Here is a 19,209-nt window from a genome sequence, read left to right as displayed (position 1 = left end):
AGAAAAACATTCAGTGCTTCTAAATTAGGTTAGCTTGTGTGGTTTTCTATGTTTTCCACTAGATGGCAGTCAAAATCTTACATTGGTTCAAACTTAAGAATTTTAGTAACTGCTTTTGACTGAGAGAATATAATAGTTCTACTTAACATTTCAACTATTTTTTCTTGTATCAAAGCCAGGGAGAGAACTCCGTGTCTGTGTTCTGTCCCTTAACATTTTTGCTGCAAGCTGGCATCACAGCTCCACTTTCCACTTTTTGCTGGTTAATTGGAGATTTGGTCCCACAGACTTTCCTGCTTAGGCCTCCTTTGAATTGCCTATTCTCGAATCTTAGCCTCCTAAGTTGCAATGGTTACAGATGTGAGCCACCAGCTCCTTATGTATTTATTTGAGGTTTAAACTTAGACGAAGGAGCTTGTCCTTATAGGGAAAGGGCATATGTCATAGTCACTTGGATCATTTGGGGCCTTTTTCAAACTACATAGTCCACATTTTTATTCAGCATGCCTCCCTCACTCATCAGTTTTTCACTTATTTGGGGGTGGAATGAGGAATGTGGATTGAGATAGAAAGGACACCAAGGTTTCAACATCTCCCATGCAGTGTATTCCCTTGGCAGTTACCAGTTTAGGAATATGTATTTCTACTTTCCGCAGACTTTCTGGTAACCAAAGATAGAGCTGGTATTTTTCTGATAACCAAAGAAAGATTTGGTATTCAGGATTGTGCTGCTGCTCTGGGACTATGCCCTGAGGGAGTTAGCCATTCCACCCAGCCTTCAAACAAATTGTGAAATGGTGCTTTTGTTTTCTAAGCTTTCCCTTTCCTTTTTCTCTTACTGTTTCCTCTTCTACTTTGCCTCAGGCCTAAGACTTCAGTGGCTTTTTCTGTATTCCCAGTGTTGCCTAAGGCAGGAGTTCACTCAGGCTGAACCCTTGATGAATACTTCATATACTACATTTTTCTTCTATTCCTTGTTGTTCTGTTCTTTTGTGGTTCTTCTGTAAGCTTGGTATTGAAAGGGAAAATAATCTGATGTCTCAAAGACCTAGCCTCTTACTTTTCCATGGATATTTGCCTTTTAACATGGAGAGTCCTGAAAATATAAAATCTTAAACCTACAGGTTCAAGATTTTTCTAATTGGTAAATATCAAGTGCTCTGATAAGCCACTAGGATAGAGGTGGATATTTAAAATAGCATTCCTCATGCCCTTTACATAAACAGGGTATGCTGTCATCTTGCTTTTAAAACCTTTTCAGTGAAAATGTTACGGTTTTTTTTGTTGTTCGTGGTAGTGGCCATAGGGCTTGAAGTCAGGGCTTAGGTGCTGTCCTTGAGCTAGTGCTCTACAACTTTGAACCATAGTACCACTTCCTGTTGCTGATAGCTAATTGGAGGTAAGAATCTCTTGTACTTTTTGTGGCCTGGCTTTGAACTGTGGTCCTCAGATCTCAGCCTCGTGAATAGCTAGGATTACAGGTGTAAGGCACTGGTTTTCAACTTCTGTCATTTTTTTTTATTAATTAAATTTTGTTGACAAGGTGTTGTGCAAAAGGGGTACAGTTACCTAATAAGGCAGTGAGTACATTTCTTGTGATATCTTACACCCTCATTTTTCTTTCCCTTCCCTAGATCAGGTAGGCATATATACAATACCCAGTGTACCAAAATCATATACAGTAACCACGTACCATACGCCAAAGGAAATTCACCTAGAACTTTGAATGTAACGTCAACAATAGAATCACCTTTCCCCCACATCCTCACCAGCATTTGTTGTTGCTTGTTTTCTTTCTTTTTTTTTTTTTTTGGCCAGTCCTGGGCCTTGGACTCAGGGCCTGAGCACCATCCCTGGCTTCTTCCCGCTCAAGGCTAGCACTCTGCCACCTGAGCCACAGCGCCCCTTCTGGCCGTTTTCCATATATGTGGTGCTGGGGAATCGAACCAAGAGCTTCATGTGTAGGAGGCAAGCACTCTTGCCACTAGGCCATATTCCCAGCCCTGCTTATTTTCTTCTTTTATTTTTTTTTTTGGCCAGTCCTGGAGCTTGGACTCAGGGACTGAGCACTGTCCCTGGCTTCTTTTTGCTCAAGGCTAGCACTCTGCCACTTGAGCCACAGCGCCATTTCTGGCCGTTTTCTAGATATGTGGTGCTGGAGAATCGAACCCAGGGCTTCATGTATACGAGGTGAGCTCTCTTGCCACTAGGCCATATTCCCAGCCCCCCTGCTTGTTTTCTTGATGGTAGCTATTTGAACTGGGTGATATCTGTGTAGTTTTGAATTACATTTCCTTTATGGTTAATAATGATGGATATTTCTTCATGTATTTATTGGCTATTTCTAACTCTTCTTTTGAGACCTATCTGTTAAGTTCTGGAGATGGAACCCAAGGGCATGTTCTAGGCAAATCCTCTACTACTGAGCTAGATCCTCAGTTCTTAATTCACTCATTTCTAAACACTTTAAACACATCTAAACACATTTTAGTTTAAATACTAATATTAATGTCTGCATTATAGATTCTAGGCTATTGCTAATGTCATTTACTTTTGTACTTATTTCTTTGTTATATTAATAACAGGTCCAAAGACCGTTTAAAGTTTTCGTTTGTTTGTTTTGTTTTTTGTTTTTGCCAGTCCTGGGCCTTGGACTCAGTGCCTGAGCACTGTCCCTGGCTTCTTTTTGCTCAAGGCTAGCACTCTGCCACTTGAGCCACAGCGCCACTTCTGGCCGTTTTCGGTATATGTGGTGCTGGGGAATTGAACCCAGGTCTTCATGTATACGAGGCAAGCACTCTTGCCACTAGGCTATATCCCCAGTCCCCGTTTAAAGTTTTCATTTGAAAGTTGTTTTTTTTTTTTTGGCCAGTCCTGGGGCTTGGACTCCAGGGCATGAGTACTGTCCCTGGCTTCTTTTTGCTCAAGGCTAGCACTCTGCCACTTGAGCCACAGCGCCGCTTCTGGCCATTTTCTGTATATATGGTGCTGGGGAATTGAACCCAGGGCCTCATGTATACGAGGCAAGCACTCTTGCCACTAGGCCATATCCCCAGCCCTGAAAGTTTTTAAACTTAGAAAAATTTGAATCCATATCTATAAAATGGCAGAAATGAGTTGAGAAATGAGTTAAGTTCTTTGTTGGCATGTGAAATCTTCATATATTGCTTCAGAGATACGTAGGATACATAGATAAGTGTATCTCTTGTCACTTCAATTTATAGGATGTGTGTGTTTTGCACACTCATATCACACACACATCCATGATGCATGCACTAGGAATAGAACCCAGGTCTCTGTATATGCTATGCAACCTATTCCATTTTTTGAAACACCATCTTTTTCCTCTTCCCATGCCTGGCTGTCTTTTATACTTTTTTTTTTTTTTTTGGCAGTTCTAGGGTTTGAGCTCAGTGTCTTACACACTCAACTTCCATGCTCACAACTGGACCTCTACTATTTGAACCGTATCTCCAGTCCAGCATTTTTCTAGTTAATTTGAGATGGAATCTAATGGGCTTTTCTGCCTGGGCTTACTCCAAACCCTGATCCTCCGGTCTTAACCTCCTGAGTAAGATTATAGGCATGAGCCACCAATACCCAGCTTCCTTTTATGTCTGTTAAGATTCAGCTCCAGTGTAAGTTCTTCGAAGATCTGCTAGATAAGGTTTAGCTCCTTTTTCCATGTGGCTCCACCATCACACAACCCTCTCTACTTTGTTGCTCCTTTTTTTTTCCATGTGAGTACTACCCCTCTCTTCCTTTCTCATTTTCTCTCTGGATCATAATTGATTATTTATCTGTTTTCTCCAGCAGGTTACTAGAAGATCCTTAAAGTTCTGTGTCTTATTCATGTTCATTGTGTCACTTAATGCTTGGTACTTGGTTGGTTCTTAGGTAATACTTAAATAATAACTTTGAGAACAAATACCAGTTAACTAGCCAAGATAGAGAAAACCCTGTATAGGTTTAGCCTATGGCAACAAACTCCATTAAAGACAGAGTGTAGAGCAAGCCTTTTTGTGAAATAGGATGTTGTATGGGTATCAGAAGAAATGATAAAAATGTCAACAAGTCAGAGATTACCAATATTTTTCTAGTAGCAATAAGGAATGTCTATGTGCAGAGGCTTAAATTTTTTTTCCTGTCCTCTTTATTGAAAAAGCTGTCTGTCAGACATAAAATGTTTTGCCAAGCTGGTAGAAGCAAGTACAACTTGTTCATTATTTTAATGTTTAGTTGCATGGTATTTTTTGGAATACTTGACTTCTTTTCCTTTTCTATCTATCTATCTATCTATCTATCTATCTATCTATCTATCTATCTATTTATTTATTTATTTGAATACTTGACTTCTCTTTCTTTCTTTCTTTCTTTCTTTCTTTCTTTCTTTCTTTCTTTCTTTCTTTCTTTCTTTCTTTCTTTCTTTCTTTCTTTCTTTCTTGCCAATAGTGGAGCTTGAACTCAGGGTCTGGGTACTGTCCCTGAGAGCTTTTGCTCAAGGCTGGCACTTAACCACTTGAGCCATAGCACCACTTCCAGCTTATTCTAAGTAGTTGGTTGGAGATAAGTCTCATAGACTTTTCTGCTGGGGCTGGCTTCAAATCCAGCCTCCTGAGTAGCTAAGATTACAGGTGTGAGCCATTGGCTCCTGCCTCTTTTTTGCTTTTTAACAAATTACCCAAACCTGTCAGGTGTTGGAATAACTCAACTTTTCTGGGGTGTGAATAACTAAGAAGTTTTAACTCAAGGTATTAATCTTTTTAAGCATTTGTGGAATTGTTAAACTTCAGAGAAGCATAGCTGGTCAGTAGGAGAAGGGTGGAGACAGATTTAAAGGCCAAAAATTTTTAAGGAATTTAAGGAGTGGAACTCAGAAAAGGTGTTAGTTGAAATAATGTTTCTCTGTTTATAAGTGTATTGAATGAACACATGAGGTTTGACTCATATTTTTAAATATTTTGCAAATTTTTCTTAATATTAAAACATTTGCCTTGTGGCATGACTATAAATATTTACAAGGAAAGACAAATATAACTTCTTTATTTTCAGTGTGGCACAGCTGAACTTCATATCAAATGGGAAATAACATTGATGATGAAAAGTGAATGTGAAACTGTTAAAAGCTCGTCTTTTTATTCTGAACACCATTTTCTATATAGTATTGCTTAATTTTAAAAAAAGATTTTAGGATCTAACTTAAGTTCACTTTAGAAATATATTTTCACTCTCAAATGAAGCTTTAAGCATATGTTTCTAATAACCCAGCGAAATATGCTGAGTTGTATGTTTTTAAAGAGAATCTGTTTTGAAAAGATTCCAAAATATTTGTTTGAACAGGCACTCAGCATCTCGATGAAAACAGTTGGAAAAGAAAATCTTTCAGAGTCATTCTGCTCTCAGAGTACCCAAGCCAACCAACTGGTACAGTTAACGCTTCTGTTAGAGGCCAGGAGCCACGAAATTTAGCACTTCCTGAACTGCTTTTCATCAGACCTTCAAACCAACTTAGTGGTGCCATTGGGTTTTTAGCAAAAGATATAAGTAGACAGTCTCTTTCTACCAATATTGTACTTGTCTCTTTTAGTAACCCATAAGCTCCAATCTTTGTTTTATGCTGCATTCTTGAGTACTATTTGTCAAGAAGAGAATATGCTATAGATTTTGATGCCAAGTAGAATTGAACCCTCTCTTAAATATCAATTTTTATATTATTTCTTAGTATCATGAGTGTTATAGTAGAGATCTAAATTATATAAAATATTATATTTTGGAGGAAGATTGAGAGTTACATTAGGCTACCAAATGTATAAGTAGGAATTGTTCATTTGGCCACCGAACTATTTATTTTCATAATATTTCCCTTGAAGTTTATTGATACCACTGAATACACTTAAGAATAATAAGCTTGGAACCTGGCACAGGTGGCTCATGCCTGTAATCCTAGCTGCTCAGGAGGCTGAGATCTGGGGATCATGGTTCAAAGCCATCTGGAGCAGGAAAGTCCATGAAACTCTTAGCTCCAGTTAACCACCAGAAAACTGGAATTGGCACTGTGGCTAAAGTGGTAGAGTGCTAGCCTTGAGCTGAAGAGCTCAGGGACAGTGCCTAGGTCCAGAGTTCAAGCCCCAGGACCACCACCAACAACAAAAAGAGTAGTAAGATTGGTATTTGTGATATATCATGGTGTTTTCCTCTCCATTTATATTTACTTTATTAAGAACTATTTATATATTCATTGATTTGAACTAGATTATTCTCATCATTTTTGCTTATCTTTAATTTTTTCCTTTATATTTAGATGCTACTGTGGCAAATAAAACAGTCAGATGTTGTATGCTAATTAGAAAGAGAAGATTAAACTCATCATCCTACCATTCCTCAAATATCACAATTAGAAAAATGGAAATTAAAATTTTTTTTTTTTGGCCAGTCCTGGGCCTTGGACTCAGGGCCTGAGCACTGTCCCTGGCTTCTTCCCGCTCAAGGCTAGCACTCTGCCACTTGAGCCACAGCGCCGCTTCTGGCCGTTTTCTGCATATGTGGTGCTGGGGAATCGAACCTAGGGCCTCGTGTATCCGAGGCAGGCACTCTTGCCACTAGGCTATATCCCCAGCCCCGGAAATTAAAATTTTAATCATTTTTTCCTCCAAGTGCCTCCCACAAGGATAGATTAACAATGCCTTCAAAAGTTGTTAAGTTTCTTTTAGAATCACTAAATGTAAAGGAGTTACATGAAATAAAAAAAATCTCTTTTTTTCCATTTTGATTTTTTGTATGATGTACAATGGCAAATTATGTACTATTTATGAAATAGTATTAGTTATGGCTTCAAGAGATCTGAGACATAGCAGAGGAAAGTATTGGTCTCATGTAGCTCTGCTTGGGCTTTGCCTTTAGGACATTATTAGTGGAAGGTTAGAAGTCAAATGAGAGACTTTCAAAAAGTAGCTAAAAACATTAGTGACTGAATGTAATGATTGGAGACCAGATTCTTCAGTTCACAGGGAAACATGGAAGGAAGCATGCATATAAATAACAGTACAATAGAGCACATTACCAAACTCCTCAAAAGTAGAAGAAAGCAAAATATCTATAATGTCCCAATATTCCATTTGATACTATTTTGGCTAAATGTCATGAGAAAATGGTTGGGATCACTGGTCATTAGTACATGAACTGAGGAATAGGAATTTTGTTTATAATAGAGAGTAACTTTGGCCTATTAGGAAAGAGACTCTTCCGCAGAAGAACATTTTTATCTGTAATTTCTCTGATTTTGTTCCAAAAGTCTTTTGAAATATTAGTCAAAGCTGTTTCTGTCTGAGCTTCATGTTGGAAACTGATAGCTTCTAAATTGTTTCTTAACTTTATTTCTTTTTAATAAATGATTTAAGCTCTTATCTCCTCTTTCATGAAATTTTTTAAGATTAAAAAAGTATGTTTAAAGTAAAAGCTTTATGTGATATAATCTGTATTTTCTGAATAGAATAATGCTACTTTTTAACATTTCTTTTCCCACCAAAAGTGAGAAGTGAATGCCTTTGTACATCTAGTTTTTCATGGAGGACAAGAAGTCATTTTCTTCAATGGCTGACTTCCAGAAGTTTTGCCTGAGTGTTTTTTGTCAAGTATATATTCCCTTCTTTAGGCCTTTCTATATAGAGCCCACAAACATCGTCAATGTGAATGATGTCATTCAGAGGGTTAGTGACCATGCCTCTGCCATGAACAAAAGGATTCATTACTACAGCCGGCTCACAACTCCTGCAGACAAGGCACTGGTAAGAAGCAGAGCATTGCTAAATGTCTAAAGTTGAGTTGAAATGAACAGTGAACAACCTAAAGCAAGGGAACTCCCACTGGTTGAACTTTTTCTGGCTGTATTCCAAGGACAGCATCATGCACAAAGATAGTAATTAGTACATGTTCTCTCGGGCTAGTTCAGTCTTCTCTGGACTGATCTAAGATATTTGAAAGTATCACCTTGCTGACAATAGCTTGGAGATGTTTGGATTGGATTCTGCTTATCTATTTACTATCACAAGAGCCTTGTGGAAGATAAAGTACTTTTGAAGTGGTAACTTATGTCTTTGACTAAAAACATATTAAGATTCTAATTCAGTATGTTCAGTTTTTACATTTGAAGATAGAAAGGAAAAATGTTTTCAGAAATGTTCTAGAGAAGTAAAACACTGAACTAAACTGAAACATGTATGAAATATTTTCCTATTTGGTAATATCCCTTTTATAGATCAAAAACAGTAGTCATATGACCAGATACTATAGATTTAGGCTTTGCAGGCCAAATTCTGTCAAAGTTGTTCTTTGTTGTGTCTTCCAACCATTAAGAACATGAAAAACATCCTTAGAGAAAGGCAGTTAAGTCAGATTGAAGGCCAGTTTGAGCCATAAGTTATAAATCATTGTATGTGGATCACAGATCATCGAAAATGTGTATTATTATTAAAATATATGTATATAAGTAATTTAGTTGCTTATGAAAATTATCACATAAAAGCTATTCAGAAATTTTAAATCTTAAAAAAAGGAATATTCCAGAAGAGGAAAAATACTTTTGAAATCATTATTAATAAAAGGGAAGAAAGGAACCAGTATTTATTGATTCTGACATTTCTGTTTATTTTTCCAGGTTGCTCCAGATCATGTAGTTCCAGCTCCAGGGGAATGCTATGTATATAGTCCATTAGGTTCTGCTTATAAACTCCAAAGTTACTCTGAAGGACATGGGAAAAACAATAGTTTAGTCACCATGTGAGTAATGACTTAAGTGCTTTGTGAATAAAAATTACTGATCAAGTTTTGTCTTAACTAAAATTCTTGAAGAAACTAATTCTCTATTCTTACTTATGTTACTCTGTTTTCAGTTTTATGATTTGGAATACCATGATGGGAACATCTATATTAAGTATTCCTTGGGGCATAAAACAGGTAATATAATTTTTCAGAAAACTATTTTACTTGCTCAGCTCATAAGCCACGACTGCAGCCCAGTTTTTTGCTAGTTACTTTGAAATGGAGTCTCCCCTAACTTTTCTTCCTTGGCTGGCTTTTCAACTTTGATCCTCCAAATCTCAGCTTACTGAGTAACCAGAATTAGAGGTGTAGGCTACCAGTTCCCAGCTTCAGCTCATTTTTATCTGAAACTGTTTCTATACCTATAATCTACGCATTTAGGAAGCTGATACGAGAAGGTTGTGAGTTTAAGGCCCCATGGCTACATAGTGAGTTTCAGGTCTGCCAGTGCTGAATGGTGAGACCAGGTGTCCAGAAAATAATACTAGTAACAACCACTTTGAATTATTTTTCTTTATATTGTAAGTTTTATTATAAATTTATAGACTATCCTATAAAGAAAATAAAATAATAATTATAGTTAGGTTATTGTTAGATTTTTATCATGATTATTTAGGGTAACAACATGGTATATGAATTTATTCTTACATGATGAAATATGTCCTATATTTTTAAACAGGCTGGATTTACTACTGGAATGGGTGTCATCGTGTTGATGGGCCTTTTAACACTTTATTGCTGCTACAGAGTGGTAAAATCACGGACTATGATATGTAAGAATCTGACACAGTGAAAATAGATCGTTAACATAAATTCAGAAATGCTGGGAGTTTTTGCAGAATACATTTGTTTTGGTACTAGTTTCCTTATAAGAATAAAAACTCTTTATCCTCCTGCCTCTGCTTTCCAAGTGCTGGAATTACCAGGATTGGGCTACCATGCCTTGTTCTCTGTGTGTGTGTGTGTGTGTGTGTGTGTGTGTGTGTGTGTGAGAGAGAGAGAGAGAGAGAGAGAGAGAGAGAGAGAGAGAGAGAGAGAGAGAGAGAGAGAGAGATACAGCCTTGAGCTACATCTTCAAGCCCCTTTTTGCTTTTTAATAGTTTTCAGATAGGGTTTCACATTTTTTTCCTGGAGCCATCCTTATACCTTAATCCTCTTACCTTGACCCCCACATAAATGGGACTGACTCTCTTTCTCTCTCTCTATATATGTGTGTGTGTGTGGTGTATTACATATACATATGTGTGTATATATGTATATATATATATATTTATCATCATGCCCACCTCCTTTGTTGAGATGGGGGCTGGCCTCAAACTATAATCCTCTTGATCTCTCTTCCTCCCAAGTAGCTGGGTTTATACACAGTGCCTGACATGTTTTTGTTGTTGTTGTTGTTGTTGTTTGCCAGTCCTTGGGCTTAGACTCAGGGCTTGAGCACTGTTCCTGGCTTCTTTTTGCTGAAGGTTAGCACTCTGCCACTTAAGCCACAGTGCCACTTCTAGCCTTTTCTATATATGTGGTGCTGAGGAATTGAACCACTAGGCCATATTCCCAGCACCCTGGTGTGTTGTTTTTATCTTGTAATGACTAAGTAGGTATACATGGTAACTCTATTTTGTTTGTTTATTGTTCTACTCTTGTATGTTTAGGTAATTCCTTGGGTTTCGCTGTCCTAATACTCCCCTAAAATATTTTATATGTGCTTCATGCTTCCTTTTGAATTAATTTCTTTAATATTTTCAAAGAAAAAAAATTGTGGACTAAGACTCAGTGATAGAGCACATACTTAAAGTGTGCAATGCTCAGCACCTAATTGAAAAAGAGACTAATTGTAAAATTTATTATATTTATTAGCTATTAATAAATGATACTGAAATCTTGAAGCTTGATGTTATTTTATGTGTTTCCATCTTTGTTTTGTTTTGGTACTTTAAAAGTGGTACATTTTTTCATTAAGTATAGTACTTATTTATATTCCTGAACCCTTACCCACAAATCCCTTAGGGTACACATGGTTCTGCTGAGCTCTTATATGACAGTATTAGTTCTTTATCTGTAATTTCCTTTAAATTTTTTTCTAATTCAATATTTGAATGATCTTAGAAGAGTGTCTTTGTATCTACCTATTTCCATTATAGTTTCTTCAGTTAATACAAAAGGATAACCTTCCACATGCAATTTCTACATTGTGTTCTAAATGTTCTGTAAATGTTTTAATTCATTGTTCAGTTGTCTGGAATTTAAATTGACATGTGACTTAAATTGTGATTTGAGTTCATAAATTATTATTTGGCTCATGCCTGTAATCCTAGCTACTCAGGTGGCTGAGATCTGAGGATTATAGTTCCAAGCCAGCCTGGGAAGAAAAGTCCCATTGAGACTCTTTTTCCAGTTAACTACTCAAAAACTGGAAGTGCCACTGTGGCTCAAGTGGTAGAGCACTAGCCTTGAGCACAAAGAGGCTCAGAGACAATGTCCAGACCCTGAGTTCAAGCCCCACAACCTACCAAAGAAAAGAAAAAAATTACAATTTGAGAGAACTTCCATTCATATTGCTTTCTGTGTGGGTCATCTATTAGTGTTTTCTGTCCATACTTGTAGGTTTGTCTATCCTTCCTGTATCACTTACTTTTACTAATTATGAAAGGTTATTTTGCTATAAAGTTTCTCAGCTCATTTACATGAATTCATTTCTTTTTTGTTTGTTTTATATTCGAATTGCTTTTATTTCATAATATTTTCTAATATCTGGAGGTAAAGTACCCAGAATGTTTTTGCTAAATTTTTTTGTTAATTAGGAAAAAACAAGTTATGAATATGAAACATATGACCAATATCATTTTCTTGCTTACTCTTATTTTTACTTAGGTTCATTGGATACCACTACTTGGGAATATCCAGATGTCTGCAGACATTATTTTGGTCACTTTGGACAGTGGTCCAGTCTCCTTTTCTCCTTGGTATCTCTCATTGGAGCAATGATAGTTTATTGGGTGCTTATGTCTAATTTCCTTTTTAATACTGGAAAGTTTATTTTTAGTAAGTATCAATATTGTATACTTAACCACATTCTTGGATACAATTGCTACTGTCCAGTTTAAGTTCCAATCTTAAATGTACTTAATGTACATAAAGTAAGAAATAAATTAAGTATATCATTCTTGAAAATATACTTAATTTAGCTTGTATTCTCTGGTTATTGACGTGTATAATCATTTAAACATGAAGCAATGAACTTGGTGTGGTGTCCAAAAGGAAATGGCCAATTTCCTTATTGTGCTCATTCCAATCACTTGTACCCATAGTTTATACAATTTTCCTTTGTTCCACATCCTTTTTGCACATGTTATCAGACAATTGACATTCAAGGAAGTTGTTTGCTTTTTGCTATTTGTGGTGCTGGGGATCAAACACAAGGCCAGACACATACTAGGCAAGTGCTCTACTGGTGAGTTACATTCATTACCCAAAATAAAGTTTTAGTTTGTATTTCTGCTCATAAGAGTGCACTAAATATCTTTCTTAAATTATATTAACCATTGGCTTATTCACCCATTTTCTATTGTACTATTGGTTATTTTCTTGTTAATAGAAACTCTTAAAGGCTATATAGTAATCATTAATCTATTATTGAGTTGTAACTGTCTCCTAGTGCGTAGCTTATTTTACTTTGTAGAGGGTGATTCTATTCAGGTTTGTGTGTGTGTGCTTATGTGCCAGTCCTGTAGCTTGAACTCAGAGATTTTGCCCAAGGTTGGCAACTCTACCACTTTAGCCATAGCTCCACTTCTAGCTTCTTGGTGGTTAATTGGAGATAAAAATCTCACAGTTTCCTACCTAGTCTGGCTTGAAACCATGATCCTCAGGTCTCATCCTCCTGAGTAGCAAGGATTATAGGCATGAGCCACTGCTGCCCAGCTTTATTCTGTTTTTTAATTGTACTTTCAAATTTGTTTTTCCCCCATTATTGTGCATAACTCTGCACACACATAATCAACTTGTCAAGTTCTAAAACAATAGTTAGAATTTGCTTGACATAGCATTGATTTTTTGCAGTCAATATACTATAATCAGTGTGATTAAGATAATGAGTTTAGGATTTAGTAAGAATTGCATTTGGTTTATAGGTGTTTAGGATTTAGTAAGAATTGCATTTGGACATGGTATCACATAGTTCTCTATTTAGATATTTTTTTAATTTCTTCTGAATTTTTCTTGACAAAGTTTTTTTTTTTGGGTGCCAATTCTGAGGCTTGGACTCAAGGCATGAACAATGTCCCTGGCTTCTTTTTTTTTTTTTCCCCCCCCTCAAGGCTAGCACAGTACCACTCCTGGCCTTTTCTACATATGTGGTGCTGAGGAGTCGAACCTAGGGCTTCATGTATATAAGGCAAGCACTCTTGCCACTAGGCCATATTCCCAGCCCCTTGACAAAGTCTTGAGTATCTTTTAAAAAAGACTTTTCTTAGTGCCTTTCTTGTAAATGTTTGAATTTAACATTTGGCACATTTACTTTTTACTACAAGTACTTTCAAACATATATAAAATAAGCAGAATAATACAAGAAAACATCATATTCCCCTCACCCAGCTTCAACAGTTGTCAGCATTGTACCAGTCTAGAATCATATATATTAGTATTTCTCAACCTTTTTTTTCATTATTGCTCCCTTAAGGGCCTTTCTAGATGTTTATTCTAATCTCACCTCTTATGGAATTTTAATATCATAGATACACCATAAAGCTTTTTCATGAACTGTACGTGCATCTATGATTTATATGTAAAAAGATTTTTTTCTCCCCTAGGAATAAATTTTCTCCCTCTTGGAAGCAATTTCACCTTCATTGAAAAATTGTCATCTATGTTATATTATTACATGTATAGTTTTCTTTCTTAGATAAAACTTACTCACAAAACTAGACAAATCTGCTGTATGTGTTGATTCATGCATGTACTCCTATTTGGGAGGCTGAGCAAGAGGATCATGGGCCCAGGGACAGTCAAGCAAAGTTAGCAAGAGCCTATCTCAAAAGCAAGATACAAACTAAAGGGCTAGGATATGGATCAAGTGATACAGACCTTGCCTAGCATGCTCAAGGCCCTGGGTTGAATCCTCAGTATTGGAAAAATGAAAAGAGAGAGAGAAAAAGAGGTATTTTTGCCAAAGAAGAAAAAGGCGGGGGGGGGGGGGAAGCAAGTATCTTTTGTCAGACCTTTTTGACAAATGGATGTGCGTATACATACCACACTATCATCAAGAAACAGATATTTTTGTCTGTCCAGAAACAGTATTTTCATTATTTCTTCAAATTATTGGTTAGTACTAAATACATACCTAATTAAGTTCTAAATGTCTGTTTTGAAGTTAAATTTGAAGCTTTCTGAATTCCTGTTGATTCTAATTTTGTGATGCACTGCAAAAGATTTAGATTGTGAATAAAAAAGACCGCTTCCTGCCTAGTTATTTTTAAATGATTTGCATGTACATTACATTTCTGTAGATATACACACACACACATATATATATCCAAATGAAAGCAGATACATGCATACATACATATGTATATATGTGGACTGGTATATCATTTTTATATGAAGTTGCACAGAAGCAATGATAGTCCACAGTTTTTTATTGTTGCTGAGGAAATGTTTCTATTGTAATTGTATTTTGTCGGTGTGGTGGTACTGATGTTTGAACTCAATGCCTCACACTATACAAAGTGCTCTGCTACTTGAGTCCTGTTCCCAGCCCTTTTTGCTTTAGTCATTTTTGCTGATAGGGTTTCATGTTTTTGGACAGGTTGGTTTGGACCACACTCCTCCTATTCATACTTCCCACATAACAGGAATGACGGATGCATGCCACCATGCTCATCTGTTGGTTGAAGTGCGGTGGGGGGGAGTGGGGCTGTATTTTTTGCATACACTGACCTCAGTTAATTCTTTCAATCTCTGCCTCCAACTAGCTGAGATTATAGGCAAAAGCCACTTCATCTAGCACCCTTTAGTAATTTAAAATATTTCTGCATATTCTTTGTTAAGCATTTTATTAAGTGCCTGAATTTTATCAGGCACTTCATCTAAATCTCTTGAGATCATTCTTTTCTCTTTAAATTATTAACATGCTGAATTAAAGGGACATATTTGTCATATTTAAACCATTCCTGTGTTTTAGGATAAACAGATTCTTTTAGTATTTATGGTAAATAATTTATTTTTTAATTCCTGGCTAGATTGCATTTGCTTTTTGGAAACATAGGAGCTAATTGAGAACAGTTGTCTCTTTTCATAAGAGATATTAGCTTATATCTCATGCTGTTCTCCTATGGTGTTATAACAAATTACTATTACTATAACCTAGTGGCTTAAAACAACATGTTTTTTTCTTTCATAATTATGGAGAGTGTAAGGTCAAATCAAAATGTCATAAGGGCTCTGCTCCTTCTGAAGGCTTTAAGGATAACTTTTCTTTTACTTAATTAGTTGTGAATCCTTGGCATTCCTTGGCAAATAGCTGTATTCCAATTTCTCCCTTCATTTTCACATGACTGTTTTCCTTTTGTGTGTGTCCAAACACACAACCATTTGAAGATATTATTCTTTCTATAAGGACACCAGCTTGTGGGCCCATCTAATCCAGTATGAGCTCATATTAATTTGATTTAATTTACAAAGTCTCTTTTTCCAAATATAGTCATATTCTAAGATTTCTGTTGGTAGATTTTCATTTGATGAAAGACACTCTTCAACTCAGTGCATTTGATGATATAAAATACTAGTCTTATATAACTGCTTGGCATGAAGAAATTATGATGTTTCATCACTTGTAATGTAATGTAAAATCCTGAATAACACTTGGAAATTTTTATAAAAGGTCAGAACATTATACTGATGCTTTTTTCCTAGTTTGAGAAATATATGATACAATTAAAATGTGGAAGTCATGTATTTAACTTTTGTCACCTTAAAACTTAACCCCATTCCTTTTATCATCTCATTTAGGTTTTGTAGCAAATATTTTCAAGTAATGGTCACTACAGTTATAAAAGGTTAATGTCATACTGAGCACAATGGTTCAAACTTGTAATCTTAGCTACTTGTGAGGCAAAATGGAATTGTGATTCAATTCCAGAATAGGCATAAAAGATTTTTAGCTCTTTCTTATGAGAGATTTTTTTAACTAATATCTGGGGTATAGTGGCATGTGCTTGTTATCTCAGCACAATGGGTGGGCACAGTATTCCACAGGGGCCTCGTGTGGTGGCTCATGTGTGCCATTCTTGGTACTTAGGAGACAGATGGGGAAATCACAGTTTTAAGGAAGGCCTGGGGAAAAAGTAGTTGGCAAGATTCCTTCACCCTAGCTGGGTGGGAAGCACAATGTCCAGTGGTACATGTCTATCATCTCCAATGACATGGAAAAAACAAATAGGAGAATTACAGCTCAGGCTCACCCAGGCATAAAGCAAGAAAATATATCTCAAAATAGCCAGTGCAAAAAGAGGCTGGAGGGCTGGGGATATAGCCTAGTGGCAAGAGTGCCTGCCTCGGATACACGAGGCCCTAGGTTCGAATCCCCAGCACCACATATACAGAAAACGGCCAGAGCGGCGCTGTGGCTCAAGTGGCAGAGTGCTAGCCTTGAGCGGGAAGAAGCCAGGGACAGTGCTCAGGCCCTGAGTCCAAGGCCCAGGACTGGCCAAAAAAAAAAAAAAAAAAGAGGCTGGAGGCATGGCTCAAGTGGTAGAGCAGCTGCCTTACAAACATGAAACCCTGAGTTCAGTCCCCAGTGCAGCCCTCTTCCCCCAAAGCATTAAAATTCCATAAAGAATAATCCCTACAGGTTAGCAAGATAGCACAGTCTTTGCTCATGAGAGGTGAAGGACATGAGTATCTTGTTTGTTTTGGTGGCAGGGTTATATGAAAGTACATTGTTATCCATTCTTATAATCACTATAAAATATGAATGTTTAGGAATCTGCATATGCTTTTTTCTTTGCTACTTACTTTAATCTGGTTCTTTATAATTGCTACACAGCTTTCAATATATAAAAGTACATGTAGTACTTTGTAAACCCTTTTAGTAAATTTCCAAATTTATATAAAATTATATACAGTACTTTGTTAACCTTTTTTGATAATTTTCCAAGTAAGTTAACTGTGTATAGATAAGGGTTTTTCATTTTTGCGTACTTGAGAACTTTATATGAAATGTAAATGAATGTACGTAAATTAATGTAGTATAGGAAAAAGAATATATATATATAATCTTTATTTCAGTCCTCTTAATTACTATTAGAGTAGATTTTTTAAAATGTTCCATCATGTAAACTATAACTTCAGTGAAACTGAACAATGACATTATTATTCCTATAAGTGAAAAAAACTGTAAAAGGTGAAGCTGCATTAAGGATGAAAAAGTTTTGGTTCAGTGTATTAGATGATATTATATATTTTTTAAAAATATCTCTAAAAGGCTGACAGTAATATAATCTATCATCTTTTATTCATTATTAAACTTTATTTTTAATTTTTAGATTTTATTCATCACATTAATGACACAAACAGTATACCAAGAACCAATAATAGCAATCCTGGTAAGTAGTTTGGAGTTTTTTTGTTTCCTTATTTGCCATCTTTCTCCAATAATGTTTTAAGGCTGGAAGCATGGCTCAAGTGGTAGATCGCTTGCTTAGCTAGCACAGGTTCCTGAGTTTAAGTCCCAGCGCTGACAAAAGCAAAACAAAAACAAAACCAGGCTAAGGGTGTACACTTACAAGTAGTAAAGCCTATGCAAATATCCCCAATCTGAAAACTTCACTTCCAGTCATTTCAATCTATATTATACAATCCACAGATATATCCAAAACATCCATATTTACCTGTGAATAATCAGTATTTTCAAGGGCTTTTATCACTTTTAATTGTATCAGATGTCCAGAGCATACATCTCAGTTTGTCTGTTTAGTTTAGATGTATATTATTTTAATGACTAATATATAGGCTACACAAATTTGCAACATATAAAATAATTTCCTGATAATAGGGCAGAAGATAATGAATAAATATGGAAAAATAGATTGAGGTTTTTTTCCAAAATAGCCTAATTCTTTAATAAAGTTGTAATTCATTTATTAAAAGTACTAATCTAGGCACTGGTGCTTCATGCCTACAATCCTAGCTGTTCAAGAATCAGAGATAAGAGAGTTGTGATTGAAGGCCAGCCTGAGCAAAAAGTTCATGAGACCCATGCTAATCAATAGCTGTGTGCAGGTTAACATACATGCCTGTCTTCCCAGCCATGCAGGAAGCTGAGTTAGGGAAGATAGCAGTTTCAGGCCAGCCCTGCCTGGAAGAACTCATTTTAGAAAAAAAAAAACTAGTCCTAATGGTTCACGTCTATCATACTAGGTACATATTAGGAAGCAGTCCAAGATAGCTGGAGCAAAACGTGAGACATATATTAAATATAACCAATGCAGAAAGGGCAGGGGACATGGCTCAAGTGATAGAGCACCTACCTAGCAAGCATAAACCCGAGTTCAAATCCCAGAACACACGCATGCACACATACAAACATACACAGTGTTTAGGTTTAGGTTAGTAGTAGATCACCTGCTTAGCATATATGAGGCACTGGGTCCATCCCTAGAACCAAAAACAAAAGCAAAACAAAGCAAAAAGAAAAAAAACAAAAACCCTTGGGGGTTTAATTCAGTGTAGAAGTAATAAGAAAACTGAGCATTACTGCTAGTATAACATTGTTAACAATTATCTGTTAACCTTAAACATCATCTAAAACTTTTGTGTTTATTAAGCCCATTATGTGTTAGGAACTGTTTTAGGCACTGGGGAATATAATAGTGAAAAGACAATAGTCCCTCCTATTGCATACATTGCAATGTTTGCTATTCAGTGTCAAACTTTGCTCCTTAATTAAACCTGAGTAACCTGTCATTTGTTAGCCTTAGAAAATAAGTGAGTGAAGAACCAGCCTTCTATGGATACATAGAGACCTTCTAGTTACTATACAAATCTGTCCTTCACCCCAGCATTTTCAAAGAGAAAGTGATTTTGCTGTGTAGCTATTTTGATGAATGTTAATGAAACTATACTTTATTAGTATCTCATAGTGTTCTTCTGTGGGTAGTAAAGTCACAAATATCACAGTTACATTGACAGTTTGGAGAGCACTATCAGCAAAGTCAATTTACATATATTGTTACCACCACTTCTTTTTTTGGTCAGTCATGGGGCTTGAACTTTGGGTCTGGTGCTGTCCCTGAGCCCTTCAGTTCAAGGTTAGTGCTCTACCACTTGAGCCACAGCACCACTTTTGGTTTTCTGGTGCTTACTTGGACATAAGAGCATCACAGACTTTCCTGCCCT

General features: G+C 36.3%; 1 protein-coding gene across 4 annotated transcripts in view; it reads left to right on the top strand.

Annotated features, from left to right (window-relative positions):
• The window catches only part of Slc38a9 (solute carrier family 38 member 9), a 59,264-nt gene that overhangs the window by 11,905 nt on the left and 28,150 nt on the right, over window positions 1–19,209 (top strand). For 2 of the 4 annotated variants that reach the window (XM_048368088.1, XM_048368089.1), the window contains exons 3-8: window positions 7,652–7,784; window positions 8,654–8,775; window positions 8,889–8,952; window positions 9,497–9,590; window positions 11,689–11,859; window positions 17,358–17,417. In XM_048368088.1, the coding sequence (XP_048224045.1) occupies window positions 7,652–7,784; window positions 8,654–8,775; window positions 8,889–8,952; window positions 9,497–9,590; window positions 11,689–11,859; window positions 17,358–17,417 (644 nt within the window). Of the gene's footprint in view, window positions 1–5,340; window positions 5,425–7,528; window positions 7,785–8,653; window positions 8,776–8,888; window positions 8,953–9,496; window positions 9,591–11,688; window positions 11,860–17,357; window positions 17,418–19,209 lie in introns of all 4 variants that reach the window. The other 2 variants (XM_048368090.1, XM_048368091.1) reach the window with 2 other exon arrangements.

This window comes from Perognathus longimembris, chromosome 19 (assembly GCF_023159225.1).
Source record: "Perognathus longimembris pacificus isolate PPM17 chromosome 19, ASM2315922v1, whole genome shotgun sequence".
Lineage (NCBI taxonomy): Eukaryota > Metazoa > Chordata > Mammalia > Rodentia > Heteromyidae > Perognathus > Perognathus longimembris.
The sequence above is the reverse complement of the archived record's forward strand: the minus strand, read 5'-3'. Positions and strand labels throughout refer to the sequence as shown.